The sequence below is a fragment of the Nanorana parkeri genome, unplaced genomic scaffold (assembly GCF_000935625.1).
Source record: "Nanorana parkeri isolate BGI_ZX_2015 unplaced genomic scaffold, ASM93562v1 scaffold242, whole genome shotgun sequence".
Classification (NCBI taxonomy): Eukaryota; Metazoa; Chordata; class Amphibia; order Anura; family Dicroglossidae; genus Nanorana; species Nanorana parkeri.
In genome coordinates this window covers 1,085,285-1,104,070 of record NW_017306510.1, presented here as the reverse complement: position 1 = coordinate 1,104,070, position 18,786 = coordinate 1,085,285, and the positions used below count along the sequence as shown (strand labels likewise).

General features: G+C 39.6%; 1 protein-coding gene across 1 annotated transcript; it reads right to left on the bottom strand.

Annotated features, from left to right (window-relative positions):
• Positions 1-1,373: 1,373 nt before the first annotated feature.
• LOC108787102 (keratin, type I cytoskeletal 14-like) lies at positions 1,374-11,594 on the bottom strand. Its single transcript, XM_018556558.1, has 7 exons — positions 11,073-11,594; positions 10,869-10,951; positions 9,498-9,654; positions 7,942-8,103; positions 7,738-7,863; positions 6,998-7,218; positions 1,374-1,458 (listed from the first exon to the last, which is right to left on the bottom strand). The coding sequence occupies exons 1-7, from the start codon at positions 11,592-11,594 to the stop codon at positions 1,374-1,376; spliced, it is 1,356 nt and encodes a 451-aa protein (XP_018412060.1).
• Between the last annotated feature and the right edge of the window lie 7,192 nt (positions 11,595-18,786).

Sequence of the window (18,786 nt, the reverse complement as noted above, 5' to 3'; positions counted from 1 at the left end):
CACAGACCAATGTAGTTCGCAATTAACGTTCGTCAGCACCACTAACTGGCTGATTTTTCATCGATCGAAAGAACAGATTTTCATCTGAGCATGTGCAAATTATCATCTTGAGATTTGTGTTGTACAACAACGGCACTAACCCGTCGATTTGCGTGCAATTTGACAAAAAAATTCTAGTCTGAAAGACCAAAAAAAAAACATTTCGGACAAAAACGCGATCGCAGACAACAATCTTTATTCTGCTAAGATTTAAAAGCACATTTGCAGCAGACAAGATACATTGGCTTGTGAATAAAGTGGCATTAAAACATTGGCTTTGTGCTTCTTTTTAATTTTTTTAACTGAATTTTTTATTGAGATTATACAACTTATTGTTAAGTACAAGAAATGGCTTTGTGCTTCTTTTTGAGTGCTTTTATAGTACATGTTATCTTTGTTAGACTTTGTCAGTATTTAAAACACCCATTTTTTTCCTTTTCTGTCAGTTTTTTAAACTGCACTTTTCTTTTCCTCTCTAGTTTGCAGCTCACTGGTTACGGGCAGGGTTTCATTGATCCCAGGTGTCTCCTTGTTAATCAGGTGTAATATAAGCAAGTGCACCATACTGAGCTTGCTCACTGGTTAGAGTAGGGGTTCATTGATCCCAGGTGTCGCTTGTTAATCAGGTGTAATATAAGCAAGTGCACAACTCACATTGAACTTGCTCACATAGTGGCTGGATCTAAATGGTGTTAAAACATTGGCTGTGAAACAATTAGAGTTTGAACTGGAAGCACTATCTTTAACTTCCGTCCTGGCTTAATTCCTTAAGTACCTTGGGGTGCAGGTTATCCGGACCCACTGCTTTGTTTGCATTGAGCATTTTAAGTCTTTGTTGTATTCTGGTTTCCGTCAACCACTGGGGTATATTTTGAGTTAAACTGGGAGTTGAAGGATGGAGTAGTATGGTTGAAGGATTTGCTCAGTGCACACTGTGCCACATGTATACACAAATGGAGCCACAGCTCCAGGATGACTACCGCTGTGATAAATGTGAGCAGGTTGCACTTCTGGAAGCTCACATTAGAGATCTGGTGGAGCGAATTGCAACACTGAGGAGGCTTGACAACCTAGAGAAGAGTCTACATGGTCACTGAGCAGGCAGTTAATGCGGTTGATGAGGAGGGGTAAGTGAGGATGATTTGGGTTACTGTAGTTACAGGGGTTCACAGAAAAGGAAGGCCCGTTCTATGAGCACCCAAACACATTTTTCAAGTTGGGTGAAGATGTGCGGGTGGCAAACTTAGAGTTGGGAGCCCTAGCTGTCACTGCTACCCCCAACAGACGGGAGAGCAGTCCATCTAGTCCGGGTGGTGAGGATAATGCAGCAAGGCCTAGACAGTTGGTGGTAATAGGGGAATTTGGAGGACTGATAGAATAGTTTGTTGCAAGGATCGCCTCAGCCGAATGGTTTCCCGTCTCCTTGGTGCCAGGGTTTGGCACGGTCCTTGGTGTACACAGAGCTGAAGAAAGTATTATGTAAAGGAGAACACTGGGAAAACCACAACAAGATGCAAGATATAGAGCAGAAACACTGATTTGTTGACTGTTGTGGTTTGCCTAGCGTTCTTCTTTAAATTAGCGTCACGGCACATTTTTCTGAAGTATCATGTATAATATTTCAAAAACAGTTCAGACAGATTACTGCTTGTCTCTGATATTTAAAACCGGTAAATTAATTTATAGTTCGCTGAAGGAAAGGATTTTCTTTCTTATAATACCTACCAATTAGCCATGAAAATAAATATTCCATTCACACCCATGTGATGAGAATACTTACAGCTCAACTGAAATTTCAGTTTTAATCAGCTAAATACATTCCAAGCTAAAATATAAGATGTACAGAGTCCTACAGCTTGTTATTTTTAGAAGGCAGCCACAACCTGAGTAGAAAAGCCTGTCCCTTGAATGCGTAGTGTAGAAAAGGATCCTTGCTCTTGGTGGGAAGCAGTGGTCTTTCTGCAGAGGTCCACCACCCTCCCTACTGAGTCAGAGGTACAGCTCTTCAACCTCCAGGAAACATGAACTGTACTTACTGCAGAACCACAGATCTGACTAATCCGGGGGAGACCACTGTTTCCATACATCATTCAAATATGTGAAGCAGCGCCATCACCCAACAAGTAAACAAATATGTGCAAAAAACAAATGTTATAGTGAACAATACTATTGTGAGAGAAAAGAAAAAAATATGTATATCTAATATTTTTCAAATATTTTTCAAATTAAATCTTCTAGTCAAACTGTTTGTGTAAATCACAAGGTGATAATCTAAAAAAACTCCAAATGACTAATAAATCAGCAAACGTCCTGTGTCAGTGTGTAAAACACATAATTGAAACAAAGTGTTCATAAATTCATTAAGCGCAGGCAGCTCTCTCTCAAAAAAAAAAGCGTTGTCTTAGTCTTTATTTGTGCGTCACTCTGCCCACTCTTGTAATTTCTTGTGTATTTTTTGCTGAAGTGCTCATAAAAAACACCAGTGCTCTGATAAATAAGCCTCTCACCTCCGTGTTCAGACCCTTTGGGTCTCAAAGCGCTTCTTATGGGGTAAAACTCCTTCCTCACACTGTTAGAAGCTGTGAGCTTCCTTCCTCCAGATGAGACTAATCCTGATCTTAATGTTTTTCTCCTCTACCGACAGCCCATCCTCATCTCAGAAAGATCTCTCAAAGACAGAGGAGGAAATCATAGCGCACCCCGAATGCATAAAATTATTTTATTAAAAAAATACACTCACAAGAAAACGACTAAAATCGCGTATCAGAATCACATTCCTCGATATCAGATCTGTCCTCCTTTTTCTCTCTAGGTGTTCTGACGTCACTTCCTAATGAAGTCAATTAGACGTAGTGACCAGCACAGTTTTCTTAAGGTGCCCATACACTGCACGATTCTCGTACGAGAATCGCAGGAAATCCCGCGATTGTACGAGAATCGTGCAGTGTGAATGAAGACGTGCGACCGTTTCTACCGTTTCTACTGTACGGTCGCACGTCTTTGTATAAGGAGCACGCTAGAAAACCTGGTTTGAACGGTGCTCGGGAGACAAATGCCGAACGGGCCGGTGTGCGCACGCACACACTGCCCGTTCAGCATTGCGGTCATTGCAAGCCCGCCCCTCAGGGGGGCAGGCTTGCGATGATCGCAAGTACGATCTGCCTGTCCAAGATGGGACGATCGTACGTTTTTAAAATTACTTTACACCATCGCAAGACTAAGGTCTTGCAATGGTTGTAAAGTGTATGGCCACCTTTAGATTAATCGAGCACAGAAGTCCCTGTAGATAATTTACTGTTTCCATACAGCTGGCAGGGGACAAGTTTGTGGTTGCATGCATGTATATTTGGGATGTATTTAAAACCACATACCTGGGTGTGTAAATTATCATTGAATAGCTGTGCATTAAAAAGCTGCAAAGTATAAAAATGTTACCTTGCAGCACTCCATCTCCTGCAGATAACACCATCCTAATTGGTTCTGACGGGGGGTAAAGTAGAGTGCTCTGGTCGCATCACCTGCCCCTCCACACTATTGCCCAGTAACAAAACGCAAGGGTAAAGTAGAGTGCTCTGGTCGCATCACCTGCCCCTCCACACTATTGCCCAGTAACAAAACGCAAGCAATAAGAATACCCCCACATTTATTCTAAAAGGATGGGGCAAAAGTCTGAATTTTAGTTCTTATGAGACTTTAGATTCACAATGAGATGTTTTAGACACAACTTTGACTTGGTCACGCAATTCAGTTAACTCAGTTTTTGGCAGATATAATAGAGATTATATTTGATCTTACCGGAGAGAGTATGTGTGTCCTGTCCAAAAGTATAGTGGAGTATCAAGGACACAGTAACCTATCACCCCATTTCTCATCACCTGCACAAAGTTCACAAGCCTGGAAGACCACCTCAGGGTTGCCTCTTTGTGGCAGGCTTTGGATTATTGTTGGAGAGGCTGAGGGAGTGGGTTGACACCTATTTGCAGCCCTAGGCCCAAGAATATTAGGACAGAAATGTCACAGGGTTATTCACAAAAAAGGTGAAGAGTTTGGAGAAGACAGGAGAAGTGAACAATCTAGGACAACATACCTGATTTGGAAAAATTCTCCAATTCAGCTCACTTTCTAGGTCAGCTATGGTGTCCTAGATTGCTCATGTATCCTGCCTTCTCCAAACTCTTCATCCTTTAGTAAATAACCCTGTTAGTGTTCTCTAATATTTGTGTTGGTCACTTTTGATGTTTGTGCTTTGTATTTTTCAATTTCCCACCATTTGTCCTCAGTCATTAAACCTTTGATGTTTGAGCTTTTGTATTTTCAATTTCCCACCATTTGTCCTTAGTGGCTTTACAACGTCACCTTTCTCACTGTAGTTTTTATGCAGCTGCCTGAGGTTGTTTTTTGTCTTGGTTGTGAAATTTATGTTGCACCACAATAATTGTTTGTTGGGATCACTAACTGCAAATATGTGGAGCTAAGTTCTCTCCATCTCTAGCTAGCCTAATAATGGGTTGGTGAGAAAAACTCCACATCTTTGCAGGATGCTAATCGCCTCAGCAACCATATTGTATTGTATGGTTACTGCATTGATGACCTATTGTTAGTCTGTTGTGGAACATTGGAACAGAAGAGAGTTTTTTTTGGACTTTTGAACAATAATGGACTTAACTTTTGGTTCACAAGCAGTGCAGATGGCAATTGCCCTTTTAACATCACCCTATGAGGGGAGTTGCATAAACCACCATTTGGAAGGACTGCAGTGGGAACGCCAATAATTGTCACCCTTTCCACACAATGAAGACCATATGGTGGGAGTGTTTGTGGGAGCACAACGTAATTTATCAGATGATATGACCTTAATGAAGAAGGATAATGTTGCAGGCAGACTGAGAGCCAAGGGATATACAGATTGAACTATTGAGAGTGCAAAAATCCATGCTTTATGCCATAAACAGGAAGATTGATTTACCCAGAGCTAGGGGTCAGAAAAGTATAACCTTTCAAGGCAGTGTAATAAGTTGATGGACTATATGGATAAGCAGTTATGTCCTATAATCAAGGGGGTTGCTGATTTTGAACAGAATGACGCCAACTCTGGGTAATCTTATCACCCAATCTTTTTGACAAAAAAGCTGATCATAATCCTCCTATGTGGTTCCTTAACATGTGATTATAATACCTGCCACTACTGCAAGATCCATATGAAAACACGAGAAGTGAAATCATTGATGTTTGGCAAGATTTTTCCTAATAAACAATGTATACATTGCAATCGAGATTATGTTGTTCATGTAATTGATTGTAAATATGAGATCCAATATGTAGGATGCATGATTCGCCCTATCAGGATTAGGATTGGAGAGCACTATTGTGGATCTCAGAATCCTCTGTCCCACGGTTATGTTTCAGGCATTAAGAATACTGTACATGCTGGGGATATGCCATGATTCAATTTTTATAGCACAAAGTGAGTGTTCTCTCCCATGAAGAGGGGGATATTTGGGGATGTCCTCTCCAGGTTTTACACCTGTTATTATGACCACTAGGGTGTCCTTACTTTGAGTATAATGCCGCTATAATTAGGTTCAACGGAAACACATTACTCAGGAGATTTAACTTCTGTACTGTATGTTCTGCTTGAGACAATTAAGGAAATGTTATGACTTAGTGAGTGCTGGCTTTTGGACTTTTTGGGACTGCACTTGGAAAGGTGTTGCCAACTACCACACCACGCTTTATCAAATTATCGTCAAAATGGGCCGAGCAGTACTGATTTTCTTTTACCTGATTTTAAATATAGAAATTATAGAACAGCCACTAGAGGGTGCTCTGTATTTTACCCAGTTTTGCTCACCCTACCTGCTTATAGAGACTCTATCACTAGACCATTAATTTGCTTGTATCAACCCATAACAGAATTGTTAGAATAGGATGACAGGTCAAGAGGAGACATGGAAACTGCACTGTAAAGGCAACTGTACTACCTAATACATTACACAACACAAAACAATAAACTGCATAAAGAAATCATTTTTATTCAAAGATTCAGCAAGTAACCCAGGCCTTAAAACAACACCTAAAAGCATGAATGTGTATTTATGGTAAACTCAAATGCAGAGATGATAGCTTGACAACTATCCTGTTTACAAAAAAGATGCACAGAGTTAACCTTGTAATAAACTAAAGAATAGACCAAGTCTAGAAGAGAGATGAGGGGGGGCAAGAAAGTTCTTGGAAATAATGAAAAACTGTTGTCCAGTTGATAAGATGGTAAAATTATCTTGGTAAAATTGGTTACTGGAGATAGGTCCTCCAGTTTTACTTTCTTACAGTTGGTATACATAAGGCCAGTAGCATGTTATATTGCTTTTCAATATCTAGCACCCATGAAAAGAAGAGGGGGAAGAAAAATATGTGAGCCTTCAAGTGTATATGGCCAGGAATTGATGATTGGTTTTATTCCCTTTTAGATTGAGAGTATCCATCTCTGACATCTTCTACTATGGTTCTTGGTTTTCCGGTGCCGGAATGGCTAATGCCACCAGTTCCTCCAGAGCTGCCCACGTTGACAGAGCTTCCAGAGCCACTCAAGTTCCGTGAATACCATGATGCCCGCCTGTAACAAAGCCACATAATTAGAAACTGCCTAACACAAGAACATTCAGTGTAAGGCATTCACTCCAAGTGTTCTTGCTAATGACTAAACCCAAGACCACAGCTTGCAAGTCAGTAATTCTAATAACCAATCTACCTCCCCATATCCAAGTAGTGCAATACGCAACAGAGGGATGACCAGATAATAAGGGAGAGGGAGGATGACTGGTGATTCCCTGGTAAATAAGGGATATAGGAATGGCTGGTGTTCGGGGTTACAACTGGCCAACACTGAATGGCCTTTCTTCTTGTACATACCACACATACCTTTTTGTACTACAAAATTGCATTGGTTGTTTATACGTACTGAATGTCCTCTCCGTCCATAAGTTGCCTATATGTGGCTATCTCCCTTTCCAGGTGGGTCTTTACATCCATGAGAGTTTTGTACTCAAAGTTCTGTCTTTCCAAATCGCATCTGAGCTCTGCTAGTTTCACCTCTACATCATTAATCATTTCTTGCAGTTGAGAGAGTTGGGCACAGTAACGGGCTTCTGTATCAGCCAAAGTGTTCTCCAATGCAGTTTTCTGTGTAGAGAGAATGTTTTTGAGAAGCGTACCAAATTTATTACATTTATAATGAACACAGTTTTTGTGCTCTATTGGAGCTGAAATTATTTTTACATCCTGCGTATGAAATGAGATTGCTATGGGAAGTTTTTGTGGTCATCAATAGAGAATAGGTTAGCATTTCATGACTTTCAGAACTATGATGTACAGTCCCTCACAGTATACAGACCCCTTAATTAATTGCTTCTGGACATTGGTAGCTAAAACACTTCGCTTACCTTGGTATTCCCAAAAATATGTATGCTTGGTTCTTTGCTGAGAGAACACAGTCTAAAATATTGAGTATTTGCTTCAGCCTTATTAGAGCTTAGCATGGCATGAAGTTTTTATATGACGTAATAGATCTTCTAGAATCTATTTCATGAATATAAGCATTACATACTTACCTTGTGTACCAAAATGTGGCTGAAATAATATTTCTCAGGCATGAAAAGGCAAGTCGCATTATGAAAAAGCATAATATAAAAAAGTTATTACCATACTGTTTTGGGTCTGAAGGTCTATCTCCAGATTTTGGAATGTATGCTGGAGCTGAAGGACTTCTGTATTAAAGGTCTGTATTTGCTGGGAGCTGCTTGTCATCTGCTGGTTCAGTTCATCACTCTAGAGAGAACAAATTATTATGTCACAAACCCAGTTCAATAGATACCATTAGTGTTCTGAGAATTGTATGTTTCTTACCTTATCATGGAACAACTTCTCTGCTTCCTTTTGATTTTGTTCCATCATATTTTCATACTGAGACCTCAGATCAGTTAACACTCTATTCAGGTCCACAGCTGGCGCAGCATCTACTTCAACATTGATCTTGGCACCCAACTGAGAACGCAGGCTAAGCACCTCCTGGAAAGGCAGACATTTTAATTAATCTGATGATTTAGTTTTCTATGGGATACGTTGTCAATACTTTCCTAGGCTCATGTATTCAGATGAATAATTTGCACAGTCTCCCTTGAACAACTCATATACAAAATCCAATTTCCTGTATCTGTTCTTCTTTTTTTTTTTGTATAGTTGGACAGGGAATGACAGTCTGTCTGGACAGGAGTAAAAACTGTAGTGGAAGTACTTCAATAGTCTCAGAATAATACAGTGCCAAATGATTATGAAGAATACATAATCATTGGCTGTCATTTGCCTCTCAGAGCTAAGCTGGGCAACAGCAAAATGCACCATTGGAATGCATTTATACAAGCCATCAAGGCTTTACATTTCTGGCCATCCAGCCCTGAGATTTATACACAGCAATGTGCTGACCTGACCTTTCTCTGCTGCAGTTAAGCAATACTGCTGGGTCACCTTCCCAACCTCAGTCTGTGACTGGATAATGAAGGAGCATCAGTGGAGTGATGAGTTTCTCCGTCTGCTCTCTGTTCCTATCAGCATGTTTTATGTCAGCACATGTACAAGTAGGAAACCCGATTGGTTCAAATACTGACCTTTCCCTGTTTTAGTGTGAGTGCTGCAGTACAGAGAATTATAAGAAGCTGATACCAATTCAAAATCAGCTATATATACAAGTTTAAAACTAAAATACACTTTTTTTTATATATGTAAATGACTGAATTCAATGGTGTTTTAAATATCTGCAAGGAGGTCAGATTCAACTCTATGGAGTGATGATTACATAGCTACACTGGAAGCTACATTCTAACTTGCCATTTAAAGCACAAAAACCCACATGTATCGCCACTAAGCTTTGCCTTGTTTGATATCATTATGGTAACTGGCACCAAAAAAGTTGAACAATAGCCACCAATAAATTTAATTGATTTGAGATCTAGTACTTCACAGGCGCTCACAAAACCCCTCAGTTCTCAGGCCAGTCTGCCTGGCGAATACTAAAATTACTTTATTGCTGTCCAGGCAGGAGAGAGACATATAATGGAGTCTATCATTTTCTACTGTCCTTTGTGTTCTCCTTCATGATGGCATTTCACCATTTTGCCCATATGTATGATGTCCCATCATTCTGCCTATTTGGGTAAAGCTTGTCTAAAAAGAGCATTTTTTTAGAAACTGGTAAAATTCTTCTCTTCACAATGGTAATTCGATTTTGAATGTCCTCTGCTCTAGTTATTGCCAAAAACATTTATGCATACTGTGTATTTTTGAATTCTGTTCATTTCTCCATTTTCCAACGTTATTTTATTTTTTCTCTTTAGTCTGCTGATACCTTGAACTTTACCTTAACTTTAAATTAATTGATTCCTTAACTTTATGAAGAAGGCAATTACCTCTTCATGGTTCTTCTTCAGGAAATTCAACTCATCATTCAGGTTCTGGTGTTGCATTTCCAGGTCTCTCTTGCTCAGTTGAAGTTCATCATGCACGCGTCGGAGTCCACTGATGTCAGCTTCTACTCCCATGCGGAGAGCGGCCTCGTTTTCAAATCTGACAAGAAGTTTTATATATCGTTAAAGAAAAACAACAAATACCAGCCGTTGGATATTGGCACCTAGATACACCCAAGTCCTACCTGCACAGAGAAGTCCTAGAAATATGGAATATATTTTCTGTAATCAGGTCATGTAAACCACTTCAATAAATTGCACACTAAGTCATTTATGTGGTTTGCAGTTACTTGACTTCAAATTTTAATTTTATTTAATTGCACACACACCATGTAAAATGCTAGATGGACTGTGACATACAATTCTATACAATGCTGACATATTTATAATAATGCTTTCAAACAACTATAAAATATATGTATAAGTAAGACATGTATATATTTTATATGTAGATTATCAATAGTCAGACCCAGTTCATGGTGCTTGTGAAATATATGGCTATACATGAAAAATATGAGTCCTTTGATTGTGAAGTCTATTGAAAAGCACACAATCCATGATGGCATATGTTGTGAGATGTGGTCAGTTTAGGAACAGGTTTCCCATTTTTAATACCGAAGTATTTACCTTTTAATATATTTGTTTTAAATCTTTTTTTATCTCAGATATGACTTTCACTTTTTTGCTCTTTATGACTTTTAAAATGTGTATTATATTTATATTACATTATATAATACATTTATTTATTATATATAATAAATATGTTACAATAATGTGTGTTACAGTAATGTGTGTTAGATTTAAAGATGAGCTGCTACAGGGAGTAAACACTCAATGTGATATCATACAGCCTCCCTTCTTAATGGCTATTGAGATAAAACAAAATTCAGACCCATATTGTTTTTCAACAGGTCAGCTGACTCATAGACATGCATTGTGGTGAGGAGCAGTAAAGCAGAACCATTGTGTAGCACTGCAAAGCAGGAAGCAGAACCTGTGTGTTATGAGCACATATGGCTGCACCGTGTGCATATATATTTACAAACTATACATACAAACAGCGTTTTAAAGCAGAAAACACACATTGGAAATATTATTTCCATTTAGCTAATCTATTGAACATACAAATGTAAAAAATATTAAATTCTACACATTCTCATTACACATGAAACTTATTTAATCATGTTTATGTAGAATTAGGGTATTATCTATGCTGTTGCTATGACCATGAATGGGAGTAATTTGTGTCCTAGAAGATTTACAATTCAAACATGACAACATTTATAAAAAACTAAAGGTTATGATAAAACATACTTGGTTCGGAAGTCATCAGCTGCCAGACGAGCGTTATCAATTTGGAGTAAAATAGAGGCATTTGTAGCATTTGCTTGCAAGATCTGAAAAGGTGGCAGAGAAATTTGTGCAATGATCAGATTTGGTAGAACCTCATACAAGGTGTATGGGACTGGCACATGTATCATTTAAATATTGCAATTTGATAGATGACCATAAACGTACCTTGTGTTGGAGTTCCTCAATAGTCCTAAAATAGGGATTGAAATCAGGAGATGTGTATGGAACTTGCTTTTCATACCACTCTCGGATTTTCTTTTCCAGCTGAGAATTTTCATCCTCTAGAGAGCGGACTTTGTGCAAATAGGAAGCTAATCTATCATTGAGAACTTGCATAGTTTCCTTCTCATTGATGTTAATAATGCTTTCACCACCAGAAGCAAATGATCCTCCACCAAAGCCAAAGCCAGATCCAAGGCCTCCAGCACTTCCACTGCCATATCCAAACCCAGAGCCATAGCCTCCAGCACCCCCTAGACCTAAGCTAATGCTTCCACCAGATGCACATCCAAGACCGCCAACTCCATAAGAGGAGCCCATGACTCTGCTTCCATGACCACCATGAACACTGGAGGCCCTATAAGATCCACCTGTGCGTACATTAGAAATACGACCAACACCACAGCTTCCACTCCCTAATCCTCTAAGGGATCCAGATGAAGATCTTTGGCTTAGCTTGACGCTCATGATGACTTCAGTCAACTAGTGAAGTGGACAAACAAATGCTTCTGGCAACATACTGGACTGAATGAGCTCTATTTTATATCGCTCAGTAGGGTGTTTCCCACTAAGGGTTTAGTTTCCCATGAGAATGTGCCCTATCATGTTTGTGCAATAACTAAAAAATATATATGCCCATAAAAATTGAGCATTTTGGGTTCCAGGTTCAGTTTCTGGATATGCCATTTTATTTCTCCTATAAAACAGTTGTGTGCCACACCTTACCAAGAAAGAACATTTTATGATAAATTATAGTTGTAGAAACTGCACACAAGCAACATTTTATCCAGACACCCAATGTGTAATGTAATTACATTGGAAATGTACCCTTTCATTATTTGTCTGCTCAGTCAGAAATATGGTGTCTCTTTTGCTTCTTGTTAAACATACCTACAAATTTGACTCTGTTGAAATAGCTTATACCTTGTAGGAGAAAGTCGTTGATACTTACTATAGTTGCATAGTTTAGCTATTTGGTATGCCAATGCAGTACATGTAGTTTTGTTTTTAGACTCTGAATTCACTAGGAATTTTACAAAAATGCCAATTCTTGCATAAGATTGAACCTTCCATAATCTGTAGAATTAGAAATATATGATAAAATATTTAGTCAGCCCTGCTCTGGAGTTCTTTACTGTGCAGTCCTGCTTGGTGCTGCACGGCCTTTGCTTAAAACAAGGTCCCAGATAGGTCATGTGCTATTCCCAATTTGTTGGAAAGTGCAATTATCCTTTAAGATACAGTAGATATTTTGATCTATCCAAGCTTATTAGCTAATTAATTTAAAACCACAAGGTTCAGCCAATCACTTATGCCCTCCTTCACTTCTATGTGATGCGGGTTTGCATTGCATGAGATCACGTGACACTGTTTGGTGGAATGCAGTGCCATTATTTCTTAACGCCAACCCCAACACACCTAGCCATCGGTTGTGCATTACATTACACGACAATGCATGGTAACATATTTTTTGTGTGAATTAAAACAAGGGTTGTGCACTTCGTTAGCGTGATTTAGATGTGGTTGGTAGCCCAATCACAGTAATGGGTTACCCTACTGTAACACACTAAACATTTGCTCCACCACACAACTGTTAATGGGGGCTAAATCATAATCCATACCATACAGTTGTAACAAAAAGACACAGCTTATATTATTAATTGGGGAATAGGTAATTTTTCATGAATGGTATGTAGGTACATTTCAATGGACACCCTAATGATGTTCCCATGGCTGCAACATGGTCATCACACTGCGTGAAAAGCTATCACTGGCATACATATTGGCAGCTATGGGTGTCATTCCTATATAGGTGACAGCATAAGTTATATGCAAAACTTGACTTTTCTTGTAGAAGTCCACCTTGGCGTGTAACCCTTCCACATCGGTGGCCCAGCTAGCCAATGAGGAATCTCGGGAGGCATGAGGTAAAGGGGTCAACTGGTTGCAACATATAGAAGACAGGCACTTTCAGCTCAACAAGTGACAATTAAAAATAAGCAGATGACTGTTTGGCAGGACCACATCTCTTAAAAGAAACAATTACAATTATGTAAATATTGCTTTGAAGTGCTACACAATGGTTATGCTTTACTGTTCCTTCTCATATTGTAAATCTATAGGGTTGATTTATAAACAATTTTATGAATGTTTATCCCGTGCAAATATATGCACAAACAAAAGTTTTTTTTATTATATTTTCTTTACAAGTGTAATTAAATTAAAATGTTCTGAATTGTAATATCACTTTTCAGCTACTAGATGGAGCTGAGGAACATAGAAAATAAATACTTATTTCTTATGCCTCTTGTGTAGGTGGCCATAATGTGCTAATACAATCAGACAATGTATTTTGAATTACACTTGTAAAGGAAAAAACTAAAATAACTTTTGTGTGTGCATATATTCACACATGATGAATGTTCAATAATATTTGCAGAGTGAACAACCCTGCAAATTGTTTATAAACCAACTCCTATGAGTCAGCCGACTCATTGGTAACAATGCACTTTCTGAAGCCGTATATCACTTCCCGAAGCCGTATATCAACAGTTGTTGAGAAGGATGGGAAAACTGTTGCAAACTGGGTGTTTACTCTCTCAATTGATTAGTCCTCAAACCTTATTTTATACTTTAAATTATTTTAGAAATTATGCAAAAAAGGTTCTCGTTAACTCCACCATGCAGGCAAAAAACAACCGGTTCAAATTGATGTCAGCCCCTGCAGCAGAACTTTATTCCCTTTGCTTTGCTCCCCCCACCTCTTCACTTCTGGATATGGAGGAGTATGTATGTGACTCATTCCCTTCTGCCTACTGGCAGCTCTGGCGCCAGTAGGCAGCTCTGGTGCCAGCGTTCTGGCCCGATTCTGGCCAGAATGCACTGCCTCACATTGCGGCCGGCTCACTTTTTAGTGGGTCAGGAGGGGCCGTGACGGGCCATTGAAGTGAATGGCACCGTAGCTACACCCTCCGGCCACAATGCGATCGCCCGCACGAGATCGCAAGGCACATTCGGTCCGATGCAAGCACTATTTTGATTGCACCGGACCAGAGGCACACTGTGCCTTGCGATCCCATGTGTGCAATCGCATTGCGGCCGGAGGGCGTGGCTACGGTGCCATTCACTTAAATGGCCCGCCACACACCCTCCTGACCCACTAAAAAGTGAGGGGCTGCAATGCGAGACAGTGCGTTCCGGCCAGAATCGGGACGGAACGCACTGCAACTGGTGTGAACGGGCCCTAAATTGGACATGTGACTGTTCTCTGGCCAATCAGATTTTTTTGGCTGTTGGGGATAGCATTAAAGGCAAGGCCATGTCACCTCCAGTTGTGAAGTAGAGAGAGTCGATAAGAGCATTAGGAGAGCACACGGTGTAAATAATGACCAAAAAACCCCCCAAAAAATAACTAGGTTAAAATTAACTAGGTTCATTTATAATTAAAGAACCCCATCAGAATAGATCCAAAATAAACATTTCGACTGTTCCGAAACGAAAATTTGGACGGATCCGAAATCCAAATAATGAACCCTTATCAAATTTCGGATCCGAAAACGGAAAGAAATAAAAATCTGAATCGATACTAAATGAAACAAAACAATTTTTTGGGGGTGTTACATGTCTACTCCTCATTCCCCTGTAAACTCTAAGATTGACTTGGAGCTTACACAGGGCTTCTTCTCACTTTGAATGGTAAAAAAAGCAAAGGGGGAGCAAAGCAAATGTAAGTATAAGATGCTACATGTGTTGAACTTACAATGAGTCTCTACAGTGGCTTAGTGGTTAGCATTGATGCAGTGCAGCACTGGTTTCCTAGATTTGAATCCCAACTAGGATGCTACCTGCATGAAATTTGTGGGTTCTCTCTGTGTTTGTGTGGGTTTCCTCCAGGTACTCTGGTTTCCTTCAAAGACATAGGGCCTTGGATGTTAATTGCCTCCTGTTTAAAGTGGGCCTAGTATGTGTGTGCACATGAGATAGGGACCTCAGAATGTAAGCTCCTTGAGGGCAGGTACTAATGTAAATGTTCAATATGTGAAAGTGCTGCATACATTTTCAGTGTTATACAAATACCTGTAACAAATAAATAAAGAAATAAATGGGAAAAGCACTGGCTTGTTTTAAACGGAAGCTATCACAAAAAAAAAATGTGGTTCCATTTCCAGCCCGCCTTTGAATAGCTAGATGCCTTGTTGATGTCCTCCTACATACGAAGTTACTGGCCCAAAACAATTCTTGACCTACATACTTGTCCTGAGACACTGGGGTTGATTTACTAAATACAAATAGGCTGTTCACTTAAATGAGATGAAGCACTGCTGACTTCCATCATCCAATCATGTGCAAGCAAGCAAACAGTTTTCTTCAATTTTTCCTGCTCGTGATTTTGTGTTCTTTGCAAAGTGAATTTTCACCAAATTCACTAAGCTAAGGGAAAATTATCCTACAAAGTGAACAGGCTAATTGCCTTTAGTAAATTGACCCCAATGACTGTGCTAATAGTGAAGCTGGAAAATGAGTAGAACGATCAGGGGCAGGCAGCTTCGGAATGGGCTTCAAATTGCCAGAACTAATCAGCATTTGCTGAATCAAGCCAGAAATCTAGGGTTGGCGAGCATCCAAGTGAACCGATACCAGTGCCAACTGTGCCCTAGCAGCTAATGATTCACCAATCATTATTATGAAGTCTTGGAAGCGAGCATGGGAGGAGGTGAGCAGGGGGATAGAGAGAAGAAGGTTTTGGGAGGAGCTGACATAAATGATGCACCTTATTGGCTTATGAAAAGATCCATTTGATTAACTTTCCTTGCATTGTTTCATTTCAACCTCTTGCGGTCCCCGCCCAGGAGGATTGGTGTACTCTTACTGCCTCTGGCCCGCATCTGCACGTATAAAATTAAGAAGCAAATTTGCAAAATTTTAACCCTTCTCCTGATGAAGCCCAAGTGTAAAAAAGGGGTTGAGAATCAGGATTCATATGAACTATATCTCTACCATTGCCTTTCTTGAATACCTAAACTTGGAAAGAGACAATAATTTAAATCAGATCAAGTTCAACAATATTATGGACAAGTGCTAGTAGTTTGTGGTCCTGGCCGGGTTCATGTCCACTTCTGCACTTCCAGTTTTATCCCATTTCATATGTGCTTCATCATGGTTGTTATTTTAAACTTTAAAATTAATAAATCTATAAGGTGTTATGTATTTTGTCTCTGCATTTTTTCATGAGCAGCAATCCTAAAGCCCTATTATTTGCATAATGTCTGGATATCTAACTCCAGAAGGTTTCTTTCTTTGGGTGATGTTTTGATATGATGTTGGTCAGTAGGTTACTGGTGTTTGGACTGCACAGTGTTATTGGATGCAGACTGGTGCACCATAACAAGCAATGCTTCTGTGGGGGAGCCAGCATCTTAGCAAGCAATGACGCTGTGCAACTCAGCCATCAGTCGACCAATGATATTGTGTGGACCACATTATGTCACTGGTTGCTCTGACACAGATAGAGCAACTTTGAGCAACTTGACCATGAGTTAGATCTAAAGCTCATTTCTAACCAGCGCTAGTATTTCTGTTTTGTGTACAAACATTTTGTATTGGTTTTATGAAAAAAAAAAGAAAAAATAGTAAAACAAAATGAAACACAAGATACCATTTCCAAAGAGAGCTAAGTCGCAAGGGAAGATGACCAGTAAATATTCTCATAAGCATAGGTAACGCTTATTATATGCACAATGAATCGTAAGAAAAGGAGAAAGCAGGCACAATAGATTGATAAATATAACATATTGGACACAGGGGGAAAGAACATGCGATGTCCCCAAGGCCGCACCCAGCAAACCCCTAAAACAAGGGATCAACCTGAAACGAGTAAAGAACGATATATGAAAGACGGCGCAGTAACGGTGTCCCATCAGACAAAGCGTTTGGGGCTGTCTGTTACAGCCAAAAGTTTGGGGTGAGTACGCACTCTATTAGGGGGATGTATTGATCTTAATACAAATCCCAGGAAAGTACTATTCTACCGAACATTGGGAAGGATCTGCTACTTGGCTTTGAAGCGGAGCTGTATATTACAGAGACTTTATTTGTTTATATACATTTTTTTTTTGTCAGCACAATTGTCATTCACAATTATTTTCGTTTGTATTTTTTGTTTACCCTCCTGAATTTTTTCACGCATATGATTTGTCACTTAATGGTATTAATGCACATGAAGGTATAAAGAAGTGAAGGACTTTTTTTAATGTGTATAGACTGATCCACTTTATTTTTATACATTGAGACACCTAGAAGCACTTGGTTAAAATCACCTCCTAATCGTACACATGCTTATTAACCATTACAGTGCCGTGCTTTTTATTGGCTAACGTTTTTCGTGGTTTTCTTATGATTTGTAGTTCACAAACACGACTATATAGTTTTTTGATTCACCTACTAGCGCAGTTAATTTGGTTTAAACAAGGGATCAACCTGAGCCTGACCCAGAGGAAAAACATGACCCACCCGAGGAAATTAAACTCAAACTTATAGAATTTGTGGAGCTAGAACACGAGGAGAGTCACGCTCAACTTTAGCAAAGCTCAAAATAAGAGAGGGGAAAAAAAGGGGGGGGAGAGAAAAGGGATTTGAAAAATAAGAGATACAGTGCCAAAACATTGAGAACAGACTAGAAGATCAGTATTAAAAAAAAAAGAAGGCAAAGAGGGGAATAGGCAGAGAGCGAGCAGGACCGAATGCTCCACATATCGGTACTGCCTTAAAAGCTAAAGCAGGGAATGGTCTAAATTCATATGGTGAGTAAAGTCCAGACATGGAGACCATACTTTGAGAAATTTAGGGTGGGAGTCATTCAGAACAGCCGAAAGCTTATCATATATCCTGATGCCCATGATCCGTGGCTTTACCTCCCCAAATGGCACTGTAGGTTATTTCCAAGCTTTAGCTATGGTTTGGTGGGTAGCCAGGAAAATAAAACTAGTCAAGTGTCTACTAGTTTTAGAGAGCATTGATACAGGCCTATCAAGTAATGCTTCCTATGGATTGCGAACTAAGGTGCAGGAACCAAACTAATTCAATTATACACCTATATCAAAAGCTTACGAACCTTCAGGCACTGCCACAATATATGAAGAAGTGAGCCACAGACCGTACAGCCCTGAAAAACACAGGGACGAAGTGCCTGTGGCATATTTACTATTTTGATCAGGTGTTAAATACCAAAAAGACAATACCTTATGTACATTCTCTTGAGCCAAAATATAAGTGAACATGTGGCAACGTCCGTCAAAATCTTCCCCCATTCAGCCATGTCCAGGTAGTCTCCTAAATCAGCCTCCTATTTGCTCATGTAAGAAAGTTTGGGTGGATCATTCGGAGACATTAAAGAGAAGTATAGCATAGAGATGAGACCTAGTGGCAGTGGAGCCGAACGGCATTGGAACTCAAAATGGGTAAGGGTACGGGGGCAGTCCGAAACAACTATTTCATTTTTACTAATGCCCTATAATGAGCTTTAAAATGCATGTGTACCCAACACTTGTTTTTAGTTTTAGAGCAGGGATAAGTTCCCTCTCAGTTAATTTTTTTGCTGTCTGTGTCTTCTAGGAGAGTTTGCCGTTTGCTTACTGTTCTGCAAATGCAATAGGAAGTGAAG

What these genes read in the sequence shown, in the direction of transcription:
- LOC108787102 (XM_018556558.1), bottom strand. Translation starts at nt 11,594, where the DNA reads ATGAGCGTCAAGCTAAGCCAAAGATCTTCATCTGGATCCCTTAGAGGA. An exon ending in TTGAGGAACTCCAACACAAG is followed by an intron (nt 10,952 to 11,072) that starts GTACGTTTATGG and finishes CCACCTTTTCAG; the next exon opens with ATCTTGCAAGCAAATGCTAC. An exon ending in TTCAGACCCAAAACAGTATG is followed by an intron (nt 7,219 to 7,737) that starts GTAATAACTTTT and finishes CTCTCTACACAG; the next exon opens with AAAACTGCATTGGAGAACAC.